General features: G+C 44.5%; 1 protein-coding gene across 1 annotated transcript in view; it reads left to right on the forward strand.

Annotated features, from left to right (window-relative positions):
• The window catches only part of tmc5 (transmembrane channel like 5), a 225,925-nt gene that overhangs the window by 192,297 nt on the left and 12,923 nt on the right, over window positions 1-20,705 (forward strand). The window contains exon 21 of the mRNA XM_072560203.1: window positions 19,812-19,860. Coding sequence (XP_072416304.1) covers window positions 19,812-19,860 — 49 coding nt within the window. The remainder of the gene's footprint in view (window positions 1-19,811; window positions 19,861-20,705) is intronic.

A 20,705-nucleotide genomic window follows, 5' to 3' on the forward strand; every position in this document is an offset into this window, starting at 1 on the left:
GATAGTCAACATGGCTTTGTGCGTGGGAAATCATGTCTCACAAACTTGATTGAGTTTTTTGCAGAAGTAACACAGAGGATTGATGAGGGTAGAGTGGTAGATGTGACCTATATGGACTTCAGGAAGGCGTTCAACAAGGTTCCCCATGGGAGACTGATTAGCAAGGTTAAATCTCACGAAATACAGGGAGAACTAACCATTTAGATACAGAACTGGCTCAAAGATGGAAGACAAAGGGTGGTGGTGGAGGGTTGTTTTTCAGACTGGAGGCCTGTGGCCAGTGGAGTGCCACAAGGATCGGTGCTGGGTCCTCTACTTTTTGTCATTTACACAAATGATTTGGATGCGAGCATTAGAGGTACAGTTAGTAAGTTTGCAGATGACATCGAAATTGGAGGTGTAGTGGACAGCGAAGAGGGTTACAACAGGATCCGGACCAGATGGGCCAATGGGCTGAGAAGTGGCAGATGCAGTTTAATTCAGATAAATGCGAGGTGCTGCATTTTGAGAAAGCAAATCTTAGCAGGACTTATACATTTAATGGTAAGGTCCTAGGGAGTGTTGCTGAACAAAGAGACCTTGGCATGCAGGTTCATAGCTCCTTGAAAGTGGAGTCGCAGGTAGATAGGAAAGTGAAGAAGGCATTTGGTATGCTTTCCTTTATTGGTCAGAGTATTGAGTACAGGAGTTGGGACGTCATGTTGCAGCTGTACAGGACATTAGTTCAGCCACTGTTGGAATATTGCGTGCAATTCTGGTCTCCTTCCTATTAGAAAGATGTTGTGAAACTTGAAAGGGTTCAGAAAAGATTTACAATGATGTTACCAGAGTTGGAGGATTTGAGCTACAGGGAGAGGCTGAACAGGCTGGGGCTGTTTTCCCTGGAGCATCAGAGACTGAGGGGTGACTTTATAGAGGTTTACAAAATTATGAGGGACATGGATAGGATAAATAGACAAAGTCTTTTCCCTGGAGTCGGCGAGTCCAGAACTAGAAGGCATAGGTTTAGGGTGAGAGGGGAAAGATATAAAAGAGACCTAAGGGGCAACCTTTTCACACAGAGGGTGGTACATTGTATGGAATGAGCTGCCAGCGGATGTGGTGGAGGCTGGTACAATTGCAACACTTAAGAGGCATTTGGATGGGTATATGAATAGGAAGGGTTTGTAGGGATATGGGCCGGGTGCTGGTAGGTGGGACTAGATTGGGTTGGGATATCTGGTTGGCATGGATGGGTTGGACCGAAGGGTCTGTTTCCATGCTGTACATCTCTATGACTCTATGACTCTATATAATAGCACTTTCTGGTCACAATATTAGAAGTCTAACTTCCCCTCAGATCCTAAAAATTGGTTAGGAGCAAATTACTGCAGTTAGATGTTTCAGTCCTGCTAGAATCTGTACTGAAAACAACAAATACTGCAAGTCAGCTAGCATCCATGGAGAGAGAGCTAGCCAACATTTCTAGTCTACATGATTCTGCATCAGAGCTAAAGTGAGGTGTGGAGGGAACAGCATTAATATGCTAATTGGGGTGGGGGGGTGGTGGGTAGTGGGTGTAGGGTGCTGATTTTGGAGAAAAGATGTTGATAGCTCACATTAAGTGAGAAGAATTTGCGAACAGTAGAACAATGGTGTGTCTCCCACTGAGACTGGGTGAGGGGATAGAGGACATGACAACAAGTTAAAGAAAGGGAAGAAATGGGAATTGGTTCACAATTTAAGGGTGTTGAACTCAATATTAAATCCAGAAGACTTAATCCCAACCCATACTGGAGGAACAATACTGAGCAACTTAGCGCTGCTAAATTGCCCATCGTGTTAGGTCCATTAGTGGATGTAGGTTTGCTCGCTGAGCTGAAAGGTTCATTTCCAGACGTTTTGTTACCTTACAAGGAAACATCTTCAGTGGACCTCATGCGAAACAATGCTGAAAATTCCTACTTTCTATTTTTACGTGTTTGGGTTTCTTTGGGTTGGTGATGTCATTTCCTGTGGTCCGACTTTGTGGACTTTGGGACAGGCAACACAAAAAGTGGCCGATCAGAGACTGATAGCCAAGTTCGGTACCCATGGGAATGGCCTCAACTGGGACCTTGGGTTCATGCCACACTGCGGGTGACCCCATTGCACTATACACACAGACAGACAGACAGACAGACAGACACACATGCACACACGTGCGCACGCGCACACACACACACACACACACACTCAAACCTTCTCTTATACACACACATACACTCCCACACACATCCTCTCACAGACTTAAATCCCTTTACACTCACACTCATACACATACACACACCCTCTCACAGACACTCATAACCCACCCCCTCCCCCCACCCCCTCCCAACACACCCACATGCACACATACATACATAAGTTTGTGGGGTGAATTTGTACTCACAGAATTATATTTTATTTTGATCAAAACCTGCATGAATCCAAGCAAGATTCTGTAGAATCAGTCTGACCATTGTGGCACAGACAGCCTCACACAGGGAGTTAACACCTTCAATACCTTATCTGGGCCGACATCACACCAATTGTTAAAGTGCACTTGAGAATGCAACTTTTAAAAAAAGTTTTATGATTTACATATGAAAGAACTGAAACCAACATGGTCATTCTAAAAGATGAGAGACTTAACAAACAATCCGGTCTTTTTCAATATATAATTTCAGTTACATCACACTGTAAACTTTTGATATAAATTCTGTGTCTTACAATCTTATTCTTTCACAATCACCTGATGAAGAGAGCTGTGGATTTGAACCCTAAGATTCCTCTGTATGTTAATGCTGTCCAGGATCTTACTATTAACTGTTTACTTTCCCTCAATATTTGATCACCCAAAGTGCAGCACCTCACCCTTGCCTAGATTAACCTCCATCTGCCATTTCTCTGCACATTTCTGCAACTGAACTATATTGCCCGTATCCTTTGATAACCTTCTACACTACATACAACTCCATCGTTATATGTGTGATCTACAAACTTATTAACCCACCCGTCTACATTTTCATCAAAGTCTTTTATATGTATCACAAACAGCAGAGTTCGCTGTCCTGTGGAATCACTAGACACGGACCACCAGCCATTACTGTTGGCCTTCCATGGGCAGACTAAGTCCCCATGGATGCCATGCATCTCAATCTTCTGGATGAGTCTACCATGAGGGACCTTGTCAAAAACAGAGAGCATAGAACATTACAGTGCAGTACAGGCCCTTTGGCCTTCAATGTTGTGCCAACCTGAAACCAATCTGAAACCCATCTAACCTACACTATTCCATTATCATCCGTATACTTATCCAATGACCATTTAAATGTCCTTAAACTTGGTGAGTCTACTGCTGTTGCAGGCAGGGCGTTCCACACCCCTACTACCTACGGCACGGTGGCACAGTGGTTAGCACTGCTGCCTCACAGCACCAGAGACCCGGGTTCAATTCCTGCCTCAGGCGACTCTCTGTATGGAGTTTGCACATTCTCCCCGTGTCTGCGTGGGTTTCCTCCGGGTGCTCCGGTTTCCTCCCACAGTCCAAAGATGTGCAGGTCAGGTGAATTGGCCATGCCAAATTGCCCATAGTGTTAGGTAAGGGGTAGATGTAGGGGTATGGGTGGGTTGCGCTTCGGCGGGGCGGTGTGGACTTGTTGGGCCGAAGGGCCTGTTTCCACACTGTAAGTAATCTAATCTAATCTAATCTAATCACCATCCGAGGAAAAAGGCTCTCACTGTCTACCCTATCTAAACCTCTGATTATCTTTTATGTCCCTATTATAGACAATAGACAATAGACAATAGACAATAGATGCAGGAGTAGGCCATTCTGCCCTTCGAGCCTGCACCGCCATTCAATATGATCATGGCTGATCATTCCTAATTAGTATCCTGTTCCAGCCTTATCTCCATACCCCTTGACTCCACTATCTTTAAGAGCTCTATCCAATTCTTTCTTAAAAGAATCCAGAGACTGGGCCTCCACTGCCCTCTGGGGCAGAGCATTCCACACAGCCACCACTCTCTGGGTGAAGTAGTTTCTCCTCATCTCTATCCTAAATGGTCTACCCCGTATTTTTAAGTTGTGTCCTCTGGTTCGGCACTCCCCCATCAACGGAAACATGTTCCCTCCTGCCAGAGTGTCCAGTCCTTTCATAAGCCTATACGTTTCAATCAGATCCCCTCTCAGTCTTCTAAACTCAAGGGTATACAAGCCCAGTCGCTTCAGTCTTTCCGTGTAAGGCAATCCTGCCATTCCAGGAATTGACCTTGTGAACCTACGCTGCACTCCCTCAATAGCCAGAATGTCTTTCCTCAAATTTGGAGACCAGAACTGCACACAGTACTCCAGGTGTGGTCTCACCAGGGCCCTGTACAGCTGCAGAAGCACCTCTTTGCTTCTATACTCAATCCCTCTTGTTATGAAGGCCAGCATGCTATTAGCCTTCTTCACGACCTGCTGTACCTGCATGCTTGCCTTCATTGACTGGTGGACAAGAACACCCAGATCTCTCTGAACAGCCCCTTTACCTAATTTGATACCATTGAGGTAGTAATCTGCCTTCCTGTTCTTGCCACCAAAGTGGATAACCAGACATTTATCCACATTAAACTGCATCTGCCATGCATCTGCCCACTCACCTAACTTGTCCAGGTCACCCTGTAATCTCCTACATCCTCATCACATTTCACCCTACCACCTAGCTTTGTGTCATCAGCAAATTTGCTAATGTTATTGCTGATACCATCTTCTATATCATTTACATATATTGTAAAAAGCTGCGGTCCCAGCACGGATCCCTGCGGTACCCCACTGGTCACTGCCTGCCATTTCGAAATGGAGCCGTTAATCACTACCCTTTGTTTCCTATTAGCCAACCAATTCTCTATCCAATCTAGTACTTTGCCCCCAATCCCGTGCGCCCTAATTTTACTCACTAACCTTTTGTGTGGGACTTTATCAAAAGCTTTCTGAAAGTCCAGGTACAGTACATCCACTGGATCTCCCTCGTCCATCTTCCGAGTTACATCCTCAAAAAATTCAAGAAGATTAGTCAAGCATGATTTCCCCTTCATAAATCCATGCTGACTCTGTCCTATCCTGTTACTATTATCCAGATGTGCCATAATTTCATCCTTTATAGTAGACTCCAGCATCTTTCCCACCACTGAGGTCAGACTAACTGGTCTATAATTTCCTGCTTTCTCCCGCCCACCCTTCTTAAAAAGTGGCACAACATTAGCCGCCCTCCAATCCTCAGGAACCAACCCCCATTCTATTGAACTCTGGAAAATAATCACCAGCGCATCCACGATTTCCCGAGCCACCTCCTTCAGTACCCTGGGATGCAGGCCATCAGGTCCCGGAGACTTATCAACCTTCAGACCTAACAGTCTCTCCAACACCAAATCCTGGCAAATAGAAATTCCCTTAAGTTCAGGTCCTTCAGCCACTGTTACCTCAGGGAGATTGCTTGTGTCTTCCCCAGTGAACACAGATCTGAAGTACCCATTTAATTCCTCTGCCATTTCTTCGTTCCAGTAATATATTCCCCTGCTTCTGTCTTCAAGGGCCCAATTTTTGTCCTAACCATTTTTTTGCCTTGGACATACCTAAAAAAGCTTTTACTATCCTCCTTTATATTCTTGGCCAGTTTACCTTCGTACCTCATTTTTTCTCTGCGTATTTCCTTCTTACTAATCCTCTGTTGTTCTTTAAAAGCTTCCCAGTCCTCCGTTTTCCCGCTTATCTTCGCTAAGTTATACTTTTTCTCTTTTAACCTTATATGTTTCTTTACTTCCCTTGTCAGCCACGGCCGCCCATGTCTCCTCCTGGGATCTTTCTTCCTTTTAGGAATGAACTGATCCTGCATCTTCTGCATTATACACAGAAATATCTGCCATTGTTCCTCCACGGTCTTCCCTGTTAAGGTATTAAACCATTGAACTTTGGCCAGTTGCTCCCTCATAGCTCCATATTTCCCTTTATTCAACTGAAATATTGTCACTTCAGATTGTACCCACTCCCTCTCAAATTGCAGATTGAAGCTTATTGTATTATGGTCACTACTTCCCAATGGCTCCTTCACTTCGAGGTCACTGACCAATTCTGGTTCGTTACACAATACCAGATCCAGAATCGCCTTATCCCTGGTCGGCTCCAGCACCAGCTGCTCTAAAAATCCATCTCTGAGGCACTCCACAAAGTCTCTTTCTTGAGGCCCGATACCATCCTGATTCTCCCAGTCTACCTGCATGTTAAAATCCCCCATAACAACTGTAGTAACATCTTTGCGACAAGCTAATTTCAGCTCCTGATTCAACTTACCTCCAACATCCAGACTACTGTTTGGGGGCCTGTAGATGACTCCCATGAGGGTCTTTTTACCCTTAGTGTTTCGAAGCTCTATCCACACTGACTCTACATCCCCTGACTCTAGGTCCGCCCGCGCAAGGGACTGAATATCCTTCCTTACCAACAAGGCCACCCCACCCCCTCTGCCCATCAGTCTATCCTTACGATAACACATGTAGCCTTGAATATTCATTTCCCAGGCCCTGTCCCCATGAAGCCACGTCTCAGTTATCCCCACAATATCGTATCTGCCAATTTCCAAAAGAGCCTCAAGCTCATCCACCTTGTGTCTAATGCTTCGTGCATTCATATATAGAATTTTTAATTTGTTACTGCTCTCACCCTTCCCCTCAACCCTTATTTCACTCAACTTTACAGCATGATGCCTTTTCCAGTTTTCTGCCTCCTTGATACAGTTGTCTTTCTTGACTTCTCTTGTTCTAACTACCCCTTCAATTTCCTTTTTAAACATCCAGCTTGTCCCCTCCCCCCCGCTACTTAGTTTAAATGTAGCGGTGTTGCAGCAGAAAACCTGCCTGCCAGAATGCCGATCCCTGTTCTATTAAGGTGCAAGCCATCTCTCTTGTAGAATTTATGGTTACCATAAAATATACCCCAGTGATCCAAGAACTTGAAACCTTGCTTCCTGCACCAGTTCCCCAACCACACGTTCAAGTCCATTATCTCCCGGTTTCTGGCCACACTAGCCCGAGGAACTGGAAGCAAACTGGAGATAACCACCTTGGACGTCCTGCTTTTTAGCCTTCTTCCTAGTTCTGCGAAGTCTCGCTGTAGTATGTTCCTCCTCTTCTTCCCGACATCATTTGTGCCGACGTGTACCACCACCTCGGGCTCTTCACCCTCGTCCTTGAGGATGTCCTGCACTCTGTCCGCGATGTCTTTCACTCTAGCACCAGGAAAGCAACACACCATCCTTAAATCCCGTCTGCTGCCACAAAAACCCCGGTCAGTTCCATCTCACGATGGAGTCCCCTATTACCACGGCTCTATGTGATGTCCGACTCTTCCGCTCTGCTTCTGCGGCAACTTTTGATTGACAAACATGGCCGCCTTGCGAACTGGTAGTGTCATCAGACTCTACTGTTTCTAAAAGCTTCAACTTGTTCCTGACAGGTACTTCTCCCGGCGTCTCTTGCACCTGTCTCCTCTCTGCCTTCCTCATCGTCTGCACTCTTCTGCTCTCTTCTGGCATGATTGGTGTAATAACATCACTGAAGGTCTTGTCCAGAAAGATCTCGTTCTCTCGGATGAGCCTAAGGTCTTCGAGTTCTTTCGTCAGTGCTGCAATATGCTCGGTCAATTGCTGAATGTGCGCACACTTTCCACACATATACGAGCCAGACACACCAGAGTCGTTGACTTGCCACATCAAACACGTAGCGCACTGAACCAGCTGAGCAGTCATGTCTTCACCCTCTTCAACTGTGGCGTAATCTCTTTACTCAACCTCTTTATCAAGATTCCTGAGCTGAAGCCTCACTCTTCGATCTAAACTTCCTTAGACCGTCTTCCTATGGCAACTCTGTGGACTCTTAATTAAGGTTAGAGGAGGAGGGAGGGAGGGAGACCCTACTTTGTAGGATCTGGGGTTTAGAACACACCCACTCTAATAACAATCACTTACCTACCCGACCAGCTTTGCGCTCCGTCTGAACTTCCGCCCAGCTCCCGCCGCTCTCTGCACCTCTTAACAATCTTCTCTCTGATGAAAACAGCCTCCAGTCCCTCAGCTTTACCTCATACCAGGCAACATCCTAGTAAATCACCTCTGAAGCCTTTCCAATGCTTCCATGTTCTTCCTATAATGCAGTGACCAGAACTGTATTCAATACTCCAATTGCAGCTGCACCAGGGTTTTGTACAGCTGCACCATGACTTTGTGGCTCCAAAACTCAATCTCAGCACCAATAAAAGCTAATACACTGTATTAATCATTCCTGAAGAAGGGCTCATGCCCAAAACGTCGATTCTCCTGCTCCTTGGATGCTGCCTGACCTGCTGCGCTTTTCTAGCAACACATTTTCAGCTCTGATCTCCAGCATCTGCAGTCCTCACTTTCTCCTAACACACCATATACCTTCTTAACAACCCTATCAACCTGGGTGACAACTTTCAGGGATCCATGTACATCGACACCGAGATCTCTCTGCTCATCTACACTACCAAGAATCTAAACATTAGCCCAGCACTCTCTTCCTGTTGCTCCTTCCAAAGTGAATCACCTCACACGTTTCCACATTAAACTCCATTTGCCACCTCTTAGCCCAGCTCTGCAGCTTATCTATGTCCCTCTGTAACCTGCAACATCCTTTCGCACTGTCCACAACTCCACCCGCTAAAAGGGGTCATGAAATAGCTGTAGCGAGCAGAATATAGGAGAATCCCAATGGCATTTATTCTTACATAAGAGGCAGGCGGGTATATAGAGAAAGGATTGGTCCACTAAAGGATATGAAGGAAGGATGTTGAACCTGAGAAAATGAGTGAGATTCTGAATGATTACTTTGCATCAGTGTTCACTGAGGAGAGGGACATGATAAATGTTGAGATTAGAGATAGACGTTTGATTACTCTGGAACACATTGACATAAGTAGGGAAGATGTGTTGGGTAGGCTAGAGGTTATTAAGGTAGACAAATCGCCAGGACTGGATGGGATCTATCCCAGGTTGCTGAGGGATGCAAGAGAGGAAATAGCTGGGGCCCTGACAGATATCTTTGTAGCATCCTTAAACACAGGTGAGGTGCTGGAGGACTGGAGGGTTGCTCGTGTTGTCCCCCTGTACAAGAAGGGAAGTAAAGATATTCCAGGTAACTACAGTCCAGTGAGCCTGACGTCAGTGGTGGGAAAGTTGCTGGAGAAGATACTGAGGGATAAAATACTGAGATAACTTAGCAAAATAAGCTACTGAGTGACTTATCAGTGATAGGTAACATGGTTTTGTGCGGGGGGAGATCATGCCGTACCAACTTAATAGAGTTCTTTGAGGAAGTGACCAAGTTGATAGATGAAGGAAGGGCTATAGATGTCATATATAAATGGACTTTAGTAAGGCATTTGATAACATTCCCCATGGTAAACCCAATGAAGAGAGTGAAGTCACATGGTGTGCAGGGTGTTCCAGCTAGGTGGATAAGGAATTAGTTGAGCAACAGGAAACAGAGAGTAGTAGTTGAAGGGAGTTTCTCGAAATGGAGAGAAAGGTGCCCAGTGGTGTTCCACAGGGGTCAGTGTTGTGGTCACTCTTGTTTGTGATATACATAAATGATCTGGAAGAGGGCATTGTTGGTATGATCAGCAAGTTTGCAGATGACACAAAGATTGGTGGAGTAGCATAGGGGACTGTCAGAGAATACAGGAGAATATAGATAGACTGGAGAGTTGGGCGGAGAAGTGGCAGATGGAGTTCAATCCAGACAAATGTGAGGTGCTGCATTTTGGGAAGTCTAATTCTAGAGCGAATTATACAGTAAACAGAAGAGTCTTGGGAAAAGTTGATGAGCAGAGAGATCTGGGAGTGCAGGTCCATTGTACCCTGAAGGTTGCTGCACAGGTGGATAGAGTGGTCAAGAAGGCATGCGGTATGCTTGCCTTCATTGGACGGGGTATTGAGTATAAGAGCTGGCAGGTCATGTTAAAATTGTACAGGACATTGGTTCGGCCGCATTTACAGTACAGTTCTGGTCGCCACATTACCAAAAGGATGTGGACGCTTTGGAGAGGGTGCAGAGAAGGTTTACGAGGATGTTGCCTGGTATGGAAGGTGCTAGTTATGAAGAGAGGTTGAGTAGGTTAGGATTGTTTTCACTAGAAGAAAGGAGATTGAGAGGGGACCTGATTGAGATTTACAAAATCATGAAGGGTATATAGAGGGTGGATAGAGATAAACTTTTTCCCAGGGTGAAGGATTCAATAACAAGAGGTCACGTTTTCAAGATGAGAGGTGAAAAGTTTAAGGGGGATACACATGGCAAGTACTTCACACAGAGGCTGGTAGGTGCCTGGAATGTATTGCCAGCAGAGGTGGTAGAGGTAGGCACAGTAGATGCGTCTGGACAGATGCATAAGTAGATGGGGAGTAGAGGGATACAGATGCTTAGGAATTGGGTGACAGGTTTAGACAGTGGATTTGGATCAGCTCAGGCTTGGAGGGCTGAAGGGCTTGTTCCTGGGTTGTAAATTTTCTTTGTTCTTCGTTCTTTGTTCTTAGTGTCAACCGCAAATTTACTAATCCATCCTCTACGCCCTTATCCAGGTCATTTATAAAAATGACAAGCAACAGTGTTCCCAATACAGATCCTTGCGGTACCCCACTAGTAACTAAACTCCAGGATGAACATCTCCCATCAACCACCAACCTCTGTCTTCCTACAGCTAGCCAATTTCTGATACAAACCACTAAATCACCCTCAATCCCATGTCACTGTATTTTCTGCAATAGCTTACTGTGGGGAATCTTATCAATACCTTACTGAAATCCATAAACACCACATCAACAGTTTTCCCCTCATCCACCTGTTTGGTCACTTTCTCAAAGAACTCAATAAGATTTTTGAGGCATGACCTACCCTTCACAAACCGTGTTGACTATCCCTAATCAAATTATTCCTTTCTAGATGATTATAAATCCTATCTCTTATAATACTTTCCCAATAATTTACCCGCAAATGAAGTGAGGCTCACTGGCCTATAATTACCAGAAATAATTCCCTTTCTTGAACAAGGGAACAACATTTGCTATCCTCCAGTCTCCTGGCACTATTCCTGTCAACAATGTCAACATAAAGATCAAAGCCAAGGCTCTGCAATCTCCTGCCTGGCTTTCAAGAGAATCTGAGGATAAATCCCATCTGGCCCAGGGAACTTATCTATTTTCACACTTTCCAAATTGCTAACACCTCCTCCTTGCGAACCTCAATCCTGTCTAGTCTAGTAGCCTGTATCTCAGTATTCTCCTTGACAACATTGTCTTTTTCCTGTGTGAATACTGATGAAAAATATTCATTTAGCACCTCTCCTAACTGCTCAGACTCCACACACAACTTTCCACTACTGTCCTTAACTGGCCCTAATCTTACTCTAGTCATTCTTTTATTTCTGACATAGAAAGCTTTATGATTTTCCTTGATCCTACCTGCCAATGACTTCTCATGTCCCCTCCTGGCTCTTCTTAGCTCTCTCTTTAGGTCCTTCCTGGCTAACTTGTAACTTTCAAGTGGCCAAACTGCACCTTCACACATCATCTTTACACAAGCCTCCTCTTCCTCTCAACTTTGTTAGTAAACCACAACTCCTTCACACGACCACTTCCTCCCTGCTTGACAGGTATATACTTATCAAGGATTGATAGATTCTTGTTGTCTCGGGGAATTAAGGGCTACGGGGAGAATGTGGGTAAGTGGAGTTGAAATGCCCATCAGCCATGATTGAATGGCGGAGTGGACTCGATGGGCCCAAAGGCCTTACTTCCATTCCTATGTCTTATGGTCTTATGGTCTAAGGATACGCAGTAGCTGGAAAGCTTTACTAAAATCCAGTCAGACTACATCCACTGCTCTACCATCATTGATCACCTTCGTCACCTTCTCAAAAAATTTAATCAAGTTAGTAAGATGTGACCTGCCCCACTCAAAGCCACGAACAAAATTAGAAATTGCTGGAAAAGCCCAGCAGGTCTGGCAGCATCTGTGGAGAGAAATCAGGATGTGGAGTTGCTGGTGTTGAACTGGGGTGGATATGATCAGAAGTCACATGACACCAGGCTATAGTCCAACAGGTTTATTTGAAATCACAAGTTTTCAAAGCGCTGCCATTTGTCAGGTGCAGTGAGGAGACGTGTGAGAAGAGGTGGCCTCCGCAGGTGATCAAGTGTAACAAACAGTGTGAGTAAAGTATCAATAGCTGAATAGCAAGTGAAGGGATGACTTATAATACAATAAATTGAGGCAGAAAGATAATTACAAACTATTTAAAATAAAATGGTGCTGGAGATAAACCAAATGGCTGGAATAACATGATAGGTATAAGAGTTGCAAGTCGAGGGTCTAACCAATGTTACAAGTTATCCAGAACTGTACAAGCTAATTAAGGTCGAGACAGATCATAACAATTTATCCAAGTGATGGTGTCCAAGCAGGACAGTAAGAAAGATTTTATGGGTACAGAACAGTGTGGTGAGGTCACATGTAGTGCGACATGAATCCAAGTTCATGGTTACAGTCACCTTCATAGGTATGGAACTTGGCTATCAGTTTTCTTCTCGGCAATTCAGCATTATTGTGTATCTCAAAGATCGCCTTGAAGGATGGTCATCCGAAGATCGGAGGCTGAATGTCCTTGGCGCTGAAGTGTTCCCCAACTGGGAAGGAACATTCCTGTCTGATGATTGTTGCGCAGTGTCCATTCGTCTATTGTTATAGTGTCTGCTTGGTCTCGTCAATATACCATGCTTCGGGGAATCCTTACCTGCAGCTTATGAGATAGATAATGCGAGGCGAGTAACATGGGTATCTGGCGCTAACGGGATGGGTGGTTTCCCCACGTGTAATGGTGGTATCCATGTCGGCACTCTGACACGTCTTACAGTGGTTGCCATGACAGGGTTGTGTGGTGTTGTGGTCGATATTGTCCCAAAAGCTGGGTAAACAAACCAAACAATGGTCTGTTTAAAATTTGGCAGTTTTTTGAAGGCGAGAAGTGAAGGCATAGAAATGCTCTTGGTAAGATGTTCATCAGCATCGATGACATGTTGGAAGCTGTGAAGAACATGGCACAGTTTCTCCACTCCAGGAACGTACTGGGCAACGAAGGGTATTCAATCGGTCATGTCCTGTGTCTGTCTTCTGAGGCGATTGTTGCCGTTTTTCACTGTGTCACTTCGGAACTTGGCGAGCGATGAGTTGATCATTGTATCCCATTCTTACGGGTATGTCTTAATCACCTGATGAAGGACCGTCGCTCCGAAAGCTAGTGTGCTTCCAATTGAACCTGTTAGACTATAACCTGGTATTGTGTGATTTTTAACTTTGTACACCCCAGTCCAACACCGGCATCTCCGAATCATTTCAGTGTCTGTAGGTGTCTGTCGGTTCCTCCTCGTCAGAGCAGATCCTGTGTATGTGCAGGGCTTGTCTGTAGGGGATGGTATCTTTAACAAGCTTAGACTGTAAGCTATAGAAGTGCAGCATCATGAGGTTATCCATGGGCTCTTGGTAGAGTGAGATGCTGATGTTTCAGTTCTTCATGGAGATGCATCTGTCCAAGAATGAGACTGATTCTGAAGAGTAGTCCATGTTAAGTCTGATGGTGTTTCACCAGTGCGGCCTTCGAGATACACAATAACTCAGAAACTGATAGCCAAGTTCCATAGCCATGAAGATGACCTCAACTGTGATCTTGGGTCCATGTCGCACTACATGTGACCCCACCACACTGTTTCTTACTGTCCTGTGTGACACCATCACCTTGATAACTTGTTATAATCTTTCTCCCTTAATTAGTTTGTACAGTTTTGGATTACTTATTACTTTGGTTAGACCCTCAGCATGTGACACATACCTATCATGTTATTTCAGTCATTTGATTTGTCTCCTGTACCACCTTATTTTTGATTCTTTGTAATTATCTCTCTGCCTCATTTAATCAGATTATAGGTCATCCCTTCACTGGTTATTCAGGTATTGACACTTTACTCACATGTCTGACCCGCTTGGTCACCTGCAGAGGCCTAGTATTCCATCTGTCGACAGTCTACTCACACCATTTGTTGGATCTCTCTAATTATAAATTCTGTACCTGAGGCTTCTCACTTCACTTGACAAAGGGGCAGCGCTTATGATTTCAAATAAACCTGTTGGACTATAATCTGGTGTCATGTTACTCCTGACTGAGAGACATCAGAGTTGACATTTCGGGTTGACTGACCCTTCTTCGACTCAAAGCTATACTGACTGTCCCTAACTAGGCCTTCCTTTTCCAAATGCACATAAATCCTATCCCTAAGAATTCACTCCAATAGTTTCCCAACCACCTATGTGAGACTCCTCAGTCTATAGTTTCCCAGATTATCCTTATTTCCCTTCTTGAACAAAGAAACATTAGCTAACTGTCCAGTCCTCTGGGATCTCTCCAGTGGCTAGTAAGGATGCAAAGATCTTGGGTCAAGACCCAAGCAATCTTCTCTCTTGCCTCTCTCAATAACCTGGAGTAGATACCATCGGGCACTGGGGACTTATTCACTTTAATGCTCCTCAAGAGACCCAACACCACTTCTTTCTTGATCTCAAAATGCCCTGCTCCATGCTAATCTCATTATCCTACATATCTTTCCCTGACACAAATCCTCATTTAGGATCTCATACAGGTCCTCTGCCTCAGGGCACAAGTTCCCTCCTTTACCCTTCAGTGGTCCTATCCTCTCTCTAGTTATCCTTCTGTTTTTAACGTATGCATAGAATGCCTTGGGATTCTCTTTAACCCCATTTGTCAAGGTCATTTCATGGGCCCTCCTTCCTCTCCTAATTCCCTAATTTACCTTAAGCCTCTGTCCTCCTGGTAATTGACATTTTTACCCTGGGAAAAAGACGCTGACAATCCCTTTCATAATTTTGTAAACCTCTATCAGGTTGCCCCGCAGCTTCCAATATTCAAGTGAAAACAAACCCAGTTTGTCCAGTCCCACCTCATAGCTAATAACCTTCAAACCAGGCAACATTCTGGTAAATGTTTTCTGTACCCTTTCCAAAGCTCACACATGCTTCTAGTAGTGTGGTGACCAGAACTGTACAGAATATTCCAGATATGGCCAAACTAATCTTCAATACAACTTGTTGTAGCTGCCCATTGCTAAAGGTGAGAAAATGGTTGCCTGTGGGCTATGTTTTTAGCTGACACAAGATGGTTAAAGAAAATTGTAGCTGATGCTGTGTTTCATATCGCTCAAATCAAGGTCTTCACAGACAGATAATAAAGTGTCTCAGAGATTCACAATAGAGCCTTAAATGGGGCTAGAATGCAGACAGTGAGAATCCTCTGCTCTGCTAAGTGTAGCTCACAGGCAAACTGTCTGATCTGAAATTTCCTATTTTAGTATGAAATGGAAAAGGAAAGTTTGAGCCACCTTAGATGAGATGAGGCCTTTTAAATAATAATAATTACGTATTAGAGTAGACACTTATATTCTTACAAGGAGAAAGTGAGGACTACAGATGCTGGAGATCAGAATCAAAAAGTGTGGTGCTAGAAAAACACAGCCAGTCAGATAGCATCAGGAATAATGAAGGGCTTTTGCCCGAAACTTCGACCGTCCTGCTCCTCGGATGCTGCCTGTCTTGCTGTGCTTTTCTAGTGCCATACGTTTTGACAGTATATATTCTCACAGTAATAGTTTTAATGCATTAGGCACTGGGAAATTTAATTAGATTTCCATTGACAAGGCAAAAATGGGTACTGCAGGTGCTGGAGATTAGAGTCGAGGTCAGAGTGGTGCTGGAAAAGCACAGCAGGTCAGGCAGCATCCAAGAAGCAGGAAAATCGACATTTGGGCAAAAGCCCTTCATCAGGAAACGTTGATTTTCCTGTTCCTCGGATGCTGCCTGACCTGCTGTGCTTTTCCAGCATCACTCTAATCTTGACTCTGACCTCCAGCATCTGCAACCCTCACTTTCTCCTCGAGTGTTTATGGTTTTTTGATCGTTTAAAGGCAAGTGAAAGGGAAGCTGCTCACAAAATTGCCAGCTTGGTCACAGGGTTGTGGTTTAGGTGTAACTATGTATAACTGTGTCACTGTATACTTTTGGAAGGAGAGCTGGTGCATGTCTCTCTCTCTCTTTCTCTCTCTGCATTAAAAAAAAACTAAGCCTGAAGAAAGCAATTTACTTTCCCTCACCAGTTGCTGTAAGCCATGACTTTTGACCAATGACTAGGAGACTTTGCAATGTGCTAATTGCCTGTGTCTCTTGCAAAGAAGAGAAAACGTTCCTGGAGAAATGAGATTGAAAAACATTAGGGAAGTCCAAAATTAGAGGGCATAGACTCAAGGTGAGAGGGGAAAATTTAAAAGGGACCTGAGGGGCAACCTTTTCACAGAGAGTGTGGTGCAAGAGGCTAGTATAATTACAACATTTAAAAGTATCTGGATAGGTCATACATAGAAGGGATTTAGAGGGATGTGGGCCAAGTGCTGGCAAATGAGACTAGATCACTGGTTGGCATGGACAAATTGGACCAAAGGGTCTGTTTCCATTCTGCATAACTCTATGACTAACTTTATAATAGAGTTGATATTACAAACACTATAACAATTGGTAAAAATTAGCATCCGTGCTAATCATCTGCACAAAGGGTAGCAAGAATTATAAATTGCAGAACAGAATTTTATAAGTCATTTGGAATAAGCAAATACATAATGCAGCTAGTAAATATCTGGGAAGGGAGTAATAGTCAGTGTTAGAATGTGGTCAATAAGATGTATTTTAAGAAGCCAAAGACAAATCCCGTACAGGGGTCTGGCAAACATCACCAGATGATGGGAGGACCTAGGGTGGACCGTGAAGTTGTCCATCATTGATTGTGTATTCACAGGATTGGATGTGACAGAGGAGATGTGGTAAGCACTGGTGTTAAAATTACACGTAACCATTGTAATGTGACTTAAATTATAAATATCTGTACTTTATTGGGAAAGGTAGAGTGTCCTAGAGACCTTTCCCATGCTGCATTGGTAAGGAGCTCTGAATAAAAATCAATATATGCTGCTGAACACGGGTCTTAGGTTCCCCTTTAAATTCTCCCTCCAACACAGCTGCAACATGAGTTGACAATTTTCATACTCTATGCCCCAACCGATGAAGGCAAGCGTACTATTTGCCTTCCTGACCACCTTATCCACTTGTGTTGTCACTTGTATGAAATTGTGGACTTGTATGCCTAGATCGCCATGTACAGAGGAACCTCAATTATCTGAATATCAGTTATCCGAAGGAGATCTCAAGATCCTGATAGAAACATTACATCAAAGAGGTGTTTCCAACACTGATTGCGCCTTTTGTTTACAATGATTAAAAACAAACCCAGCTCACTGAAATGCTGCCAAGAACAGTCCTGGACATTGATGGGTGCCCAGGCACCATCTCCAAATGACTGACCTCCTGCCCTCTTTCTCTGTCTCTCTCTCTCTCTCTCTCTCTCTCTCTCTCCCCCCCCCCCACCCCCCCACCACACACTTTCCCTGGAGCTCCACACAGGCGTGTACCCTAAACCCCCATCGCCAGATAATCCCTCCAATATTGTCCTGTACAGCGCAAAGGTGGAACTTGACAAAATGTTGCAGGAGGTGCTGGAGATGGGGAGATACAGTAGAAAAGGCCATGGAAGATATAGAAGGTAGGGAAATAGATGGTGACACCTTGAAAAATGTCCATATTACAGAGGAGGAAGTGCTGGATGTCTTGAAATGCATAAAAGTGGATAAATCCCCAGGACCTGATCAGGTGTACCCTAGAACTCTGTGGGAAGCTAGGGAAGTGATTGCTGGGCCTCTTACTGAGATATTTGTAACATCGATAGTCACAGGTGAGGTGCCGGAGGTTGGCTAACGTGGTGCCACTGTTTAAGGAGGGCATAAAGACAAGCCAGGGAACTATAGACCAGTGAGCCTGACCTCAGTGGTGGGCAAGTTGTTGGAGGGAATCCTGAGGGACAGGATGTACATGTATTTGGAAAGGCAAGGACTGATTAGGGATAGTCGACATGGCTTTGTGTGTGGGAGTGGGGGTGCAAGGGGTGGGTAAGGGGGTGGGGCTCGCCCGCGGTGTGCTGCTGCTGAGTCTCCTGAAGGGGGAGCAGACTGAACAAGTGCTCGCTGTGTCAATCCCATTGAAGTGATGGGGATAGGCTTCAGCAATGCTGCAGGTCCCTTCCACAGAAGCCTGTGTCTGCTCAGAAACAAACCCTGAGACAGAGAGCGGGAGCAAGGCAGGCAGAGCGAGGGAAAAGGAAACTTCAGAAAACTCCAAGCCCCAAACAAGAGGCATTGAACCAATTAACCAAATAATCAATTATCCAAATAATCAATCTGTGCCCACCCATCTCATTCGGATAATCGAGGTTCCTCTGTATATTGATGCTTCTAACGATTCTGCCATTTCCCGTATGTTTCCCTCCTGCATTAGATAATCTAATGCATCACCTTGCATTTTTCTGGATTAAATTCCATCTGCCATTTCTCTCACAATTCTACAGCCTACCTATATCTGCTGTATCTCTGGCAATCCTCCTCAATATCCATAGCTCCCCAATCTTTGTGTCTTCCGCAAACTTACTATCAGGCCATGTACAATCTCTTGCAAATCACTTATATTACCAGTAATAGGGCCCCAGCGTTGATTGTTGTTGAACACCACTGGTCACAGATCTCCAGTCAGAAAAACACCATTCCACTGCTACTCTCTGTCTTCTATGGCTACATCAATTCTGTATCCACCTTACCAGCTCACTGTGGATCCCATGTGACTTCAACCCGCCATGAAGGGTCTTGCCAAAGTCCATGATGTGGAGGTGCCAGTGTTGAACTGGGATGGACAAAGTCAAAAATCACATGAAACCAGGTTATGGTCCAACAGGTTAATTTGAAACCACAAGCGTTGGGAGTGCTGCTCCTTCTTCAGGTAAAGCACAAAGGAGCAAGTGTGATTTTTGACAAAGTGCATGTCGACGACATTTACCACCTTCTACCCCCTTGTCAATCACCTGGGTGCTAGCTTTCTGTGTTTCAGGTGCCAATATGCTCAAGTCCCTTAATACAGATTTAAATATATTCTGTTCTTTTGTTCTCCTTTCCAAAATGAACAACTTTGCATTTTACTCCATTTGTCAACTTGTTGCCCACTCAGTCTCACAACCTGCCTCTCCTTCTGTTTTAGTGTTATCTGCAAATTTGGCTATAGTAACTTCACTTCATTCCTCCAAGCCACTAATCTCGATTATGAAATATAGATTGTAAATAGTCGTGGTCCCGGTACTGATCCTGTGGAAACCTACTGGTCATGGGTCACAAACCTGAAAACAAACCCCTTATTCTCATCACTGAGATGAGGAGAAATTTCTTCACTCAGAGAGCAGTGAGACCGTTCAATTCATGACCACAGAAGGAGGTCGCGGCCAAAACATTGAATATTTTCAAGCAGGACTTAATTGTCGTTCTTAGGGTTAAAGGTCGAAGAGCATTAGGAGAGAAAGCAGAAACAGGGGAGTTAGTTGGATGATCAGCCATGATCACATCAAAGATGGAGCAGGTTCGAAGGGCTGAGTGGTCTAGGTCTGCTATTTTCTCTGTTTTTATATTAACCACCCTGAATCTGGGCTAAGTCTTTTCACTGTGAATCTTTTCAACTTTGAAGTCATTTAATCATTTTCCTCTGATTATGTTTAGCCCAATTTGTACCTGGACACAAGTGAAAAGTTTGAAGACAGAAAATCAAGTAAGTGCAACGATGACAGAAAAAAATGGTTTGGTACATATGTTATTCCATACCTTTGTTTCACACAATAATGTGTAGCAGAATGCTGTCTGCCACTCAGAGGGCCATACCCCGCACAACATTCTCGGGTCCATTCTTGGCTGGGAAGGGTATTGGGAGGGGAGCCTCATGGCTTCATGCTGCACCACCAGCACAAGTCATTTAAGCGACCAATTAAGGACCACTTCTTATTCCCATGGGTCTTTTGCCTTCGACTGAAAAGGAATGGCTATGTAGGCAGACTCAGCCACTGAGTTCCCAGTTGCTTGGGGGAGGGTATGTCTCCATGAGGAATGCTTCATAGTCCGGAGAAGCCCCTGAAGCATTAGCTCTTGAATGCAGTGGGAAGTGCTGGCAAATGGGATCAGAATAGTTAGGTGGTTGTTTTTGACCAGCACCAACACAATGGGCCAAAGGGGCTTATTCTGTGCTATAGATCTCTGTGACTCTCTGACAACATAAGGAAACGCTTTTTCACACAAGAAAGTGGTTTAGGTTTTGAATGCATTGCCTGGGGGTGTGGTGGAAGCAGGTTCCATTGAGCTATTCAGGAGCACATTACATGATGTAGAGAATTACATAGAAAAGGCAGAAAAACACTGAGTCATAATTTTCATTTGGAGAAATGGTGCAGAGACAATGGGCCCAATGGCTCCCTACGCTTCATAACAATTCTGTGCCTCTGTGGTTCACTGCAGGAGCAACCCCCCATCCCCCTCCCCCTGTTCAAGTATCTGTAGCAGATCAGTCTGCTTGGCCACTATTTCCCCAAACAAATTTTCTGTTGTGCCTTGCTGGTGCTGTTG

The sequence above is a fragment of the Chiloscyllium punctatum genome, chromosome 40, assembly GCF_047496795.1.
Source record: "Chiloscyllium punctatum isolate Juve2018m chromosome 40, sChiPun1.3, whole genome shotgun sequence".
Classification (NCBI taxonomy): Eukaryota; Metazoa; Chordata; class Chondrichthyes; order Orectolobiformes; family Hemiscylliidae; genus Chiloscyllium; species Chiloscyllium punctatum.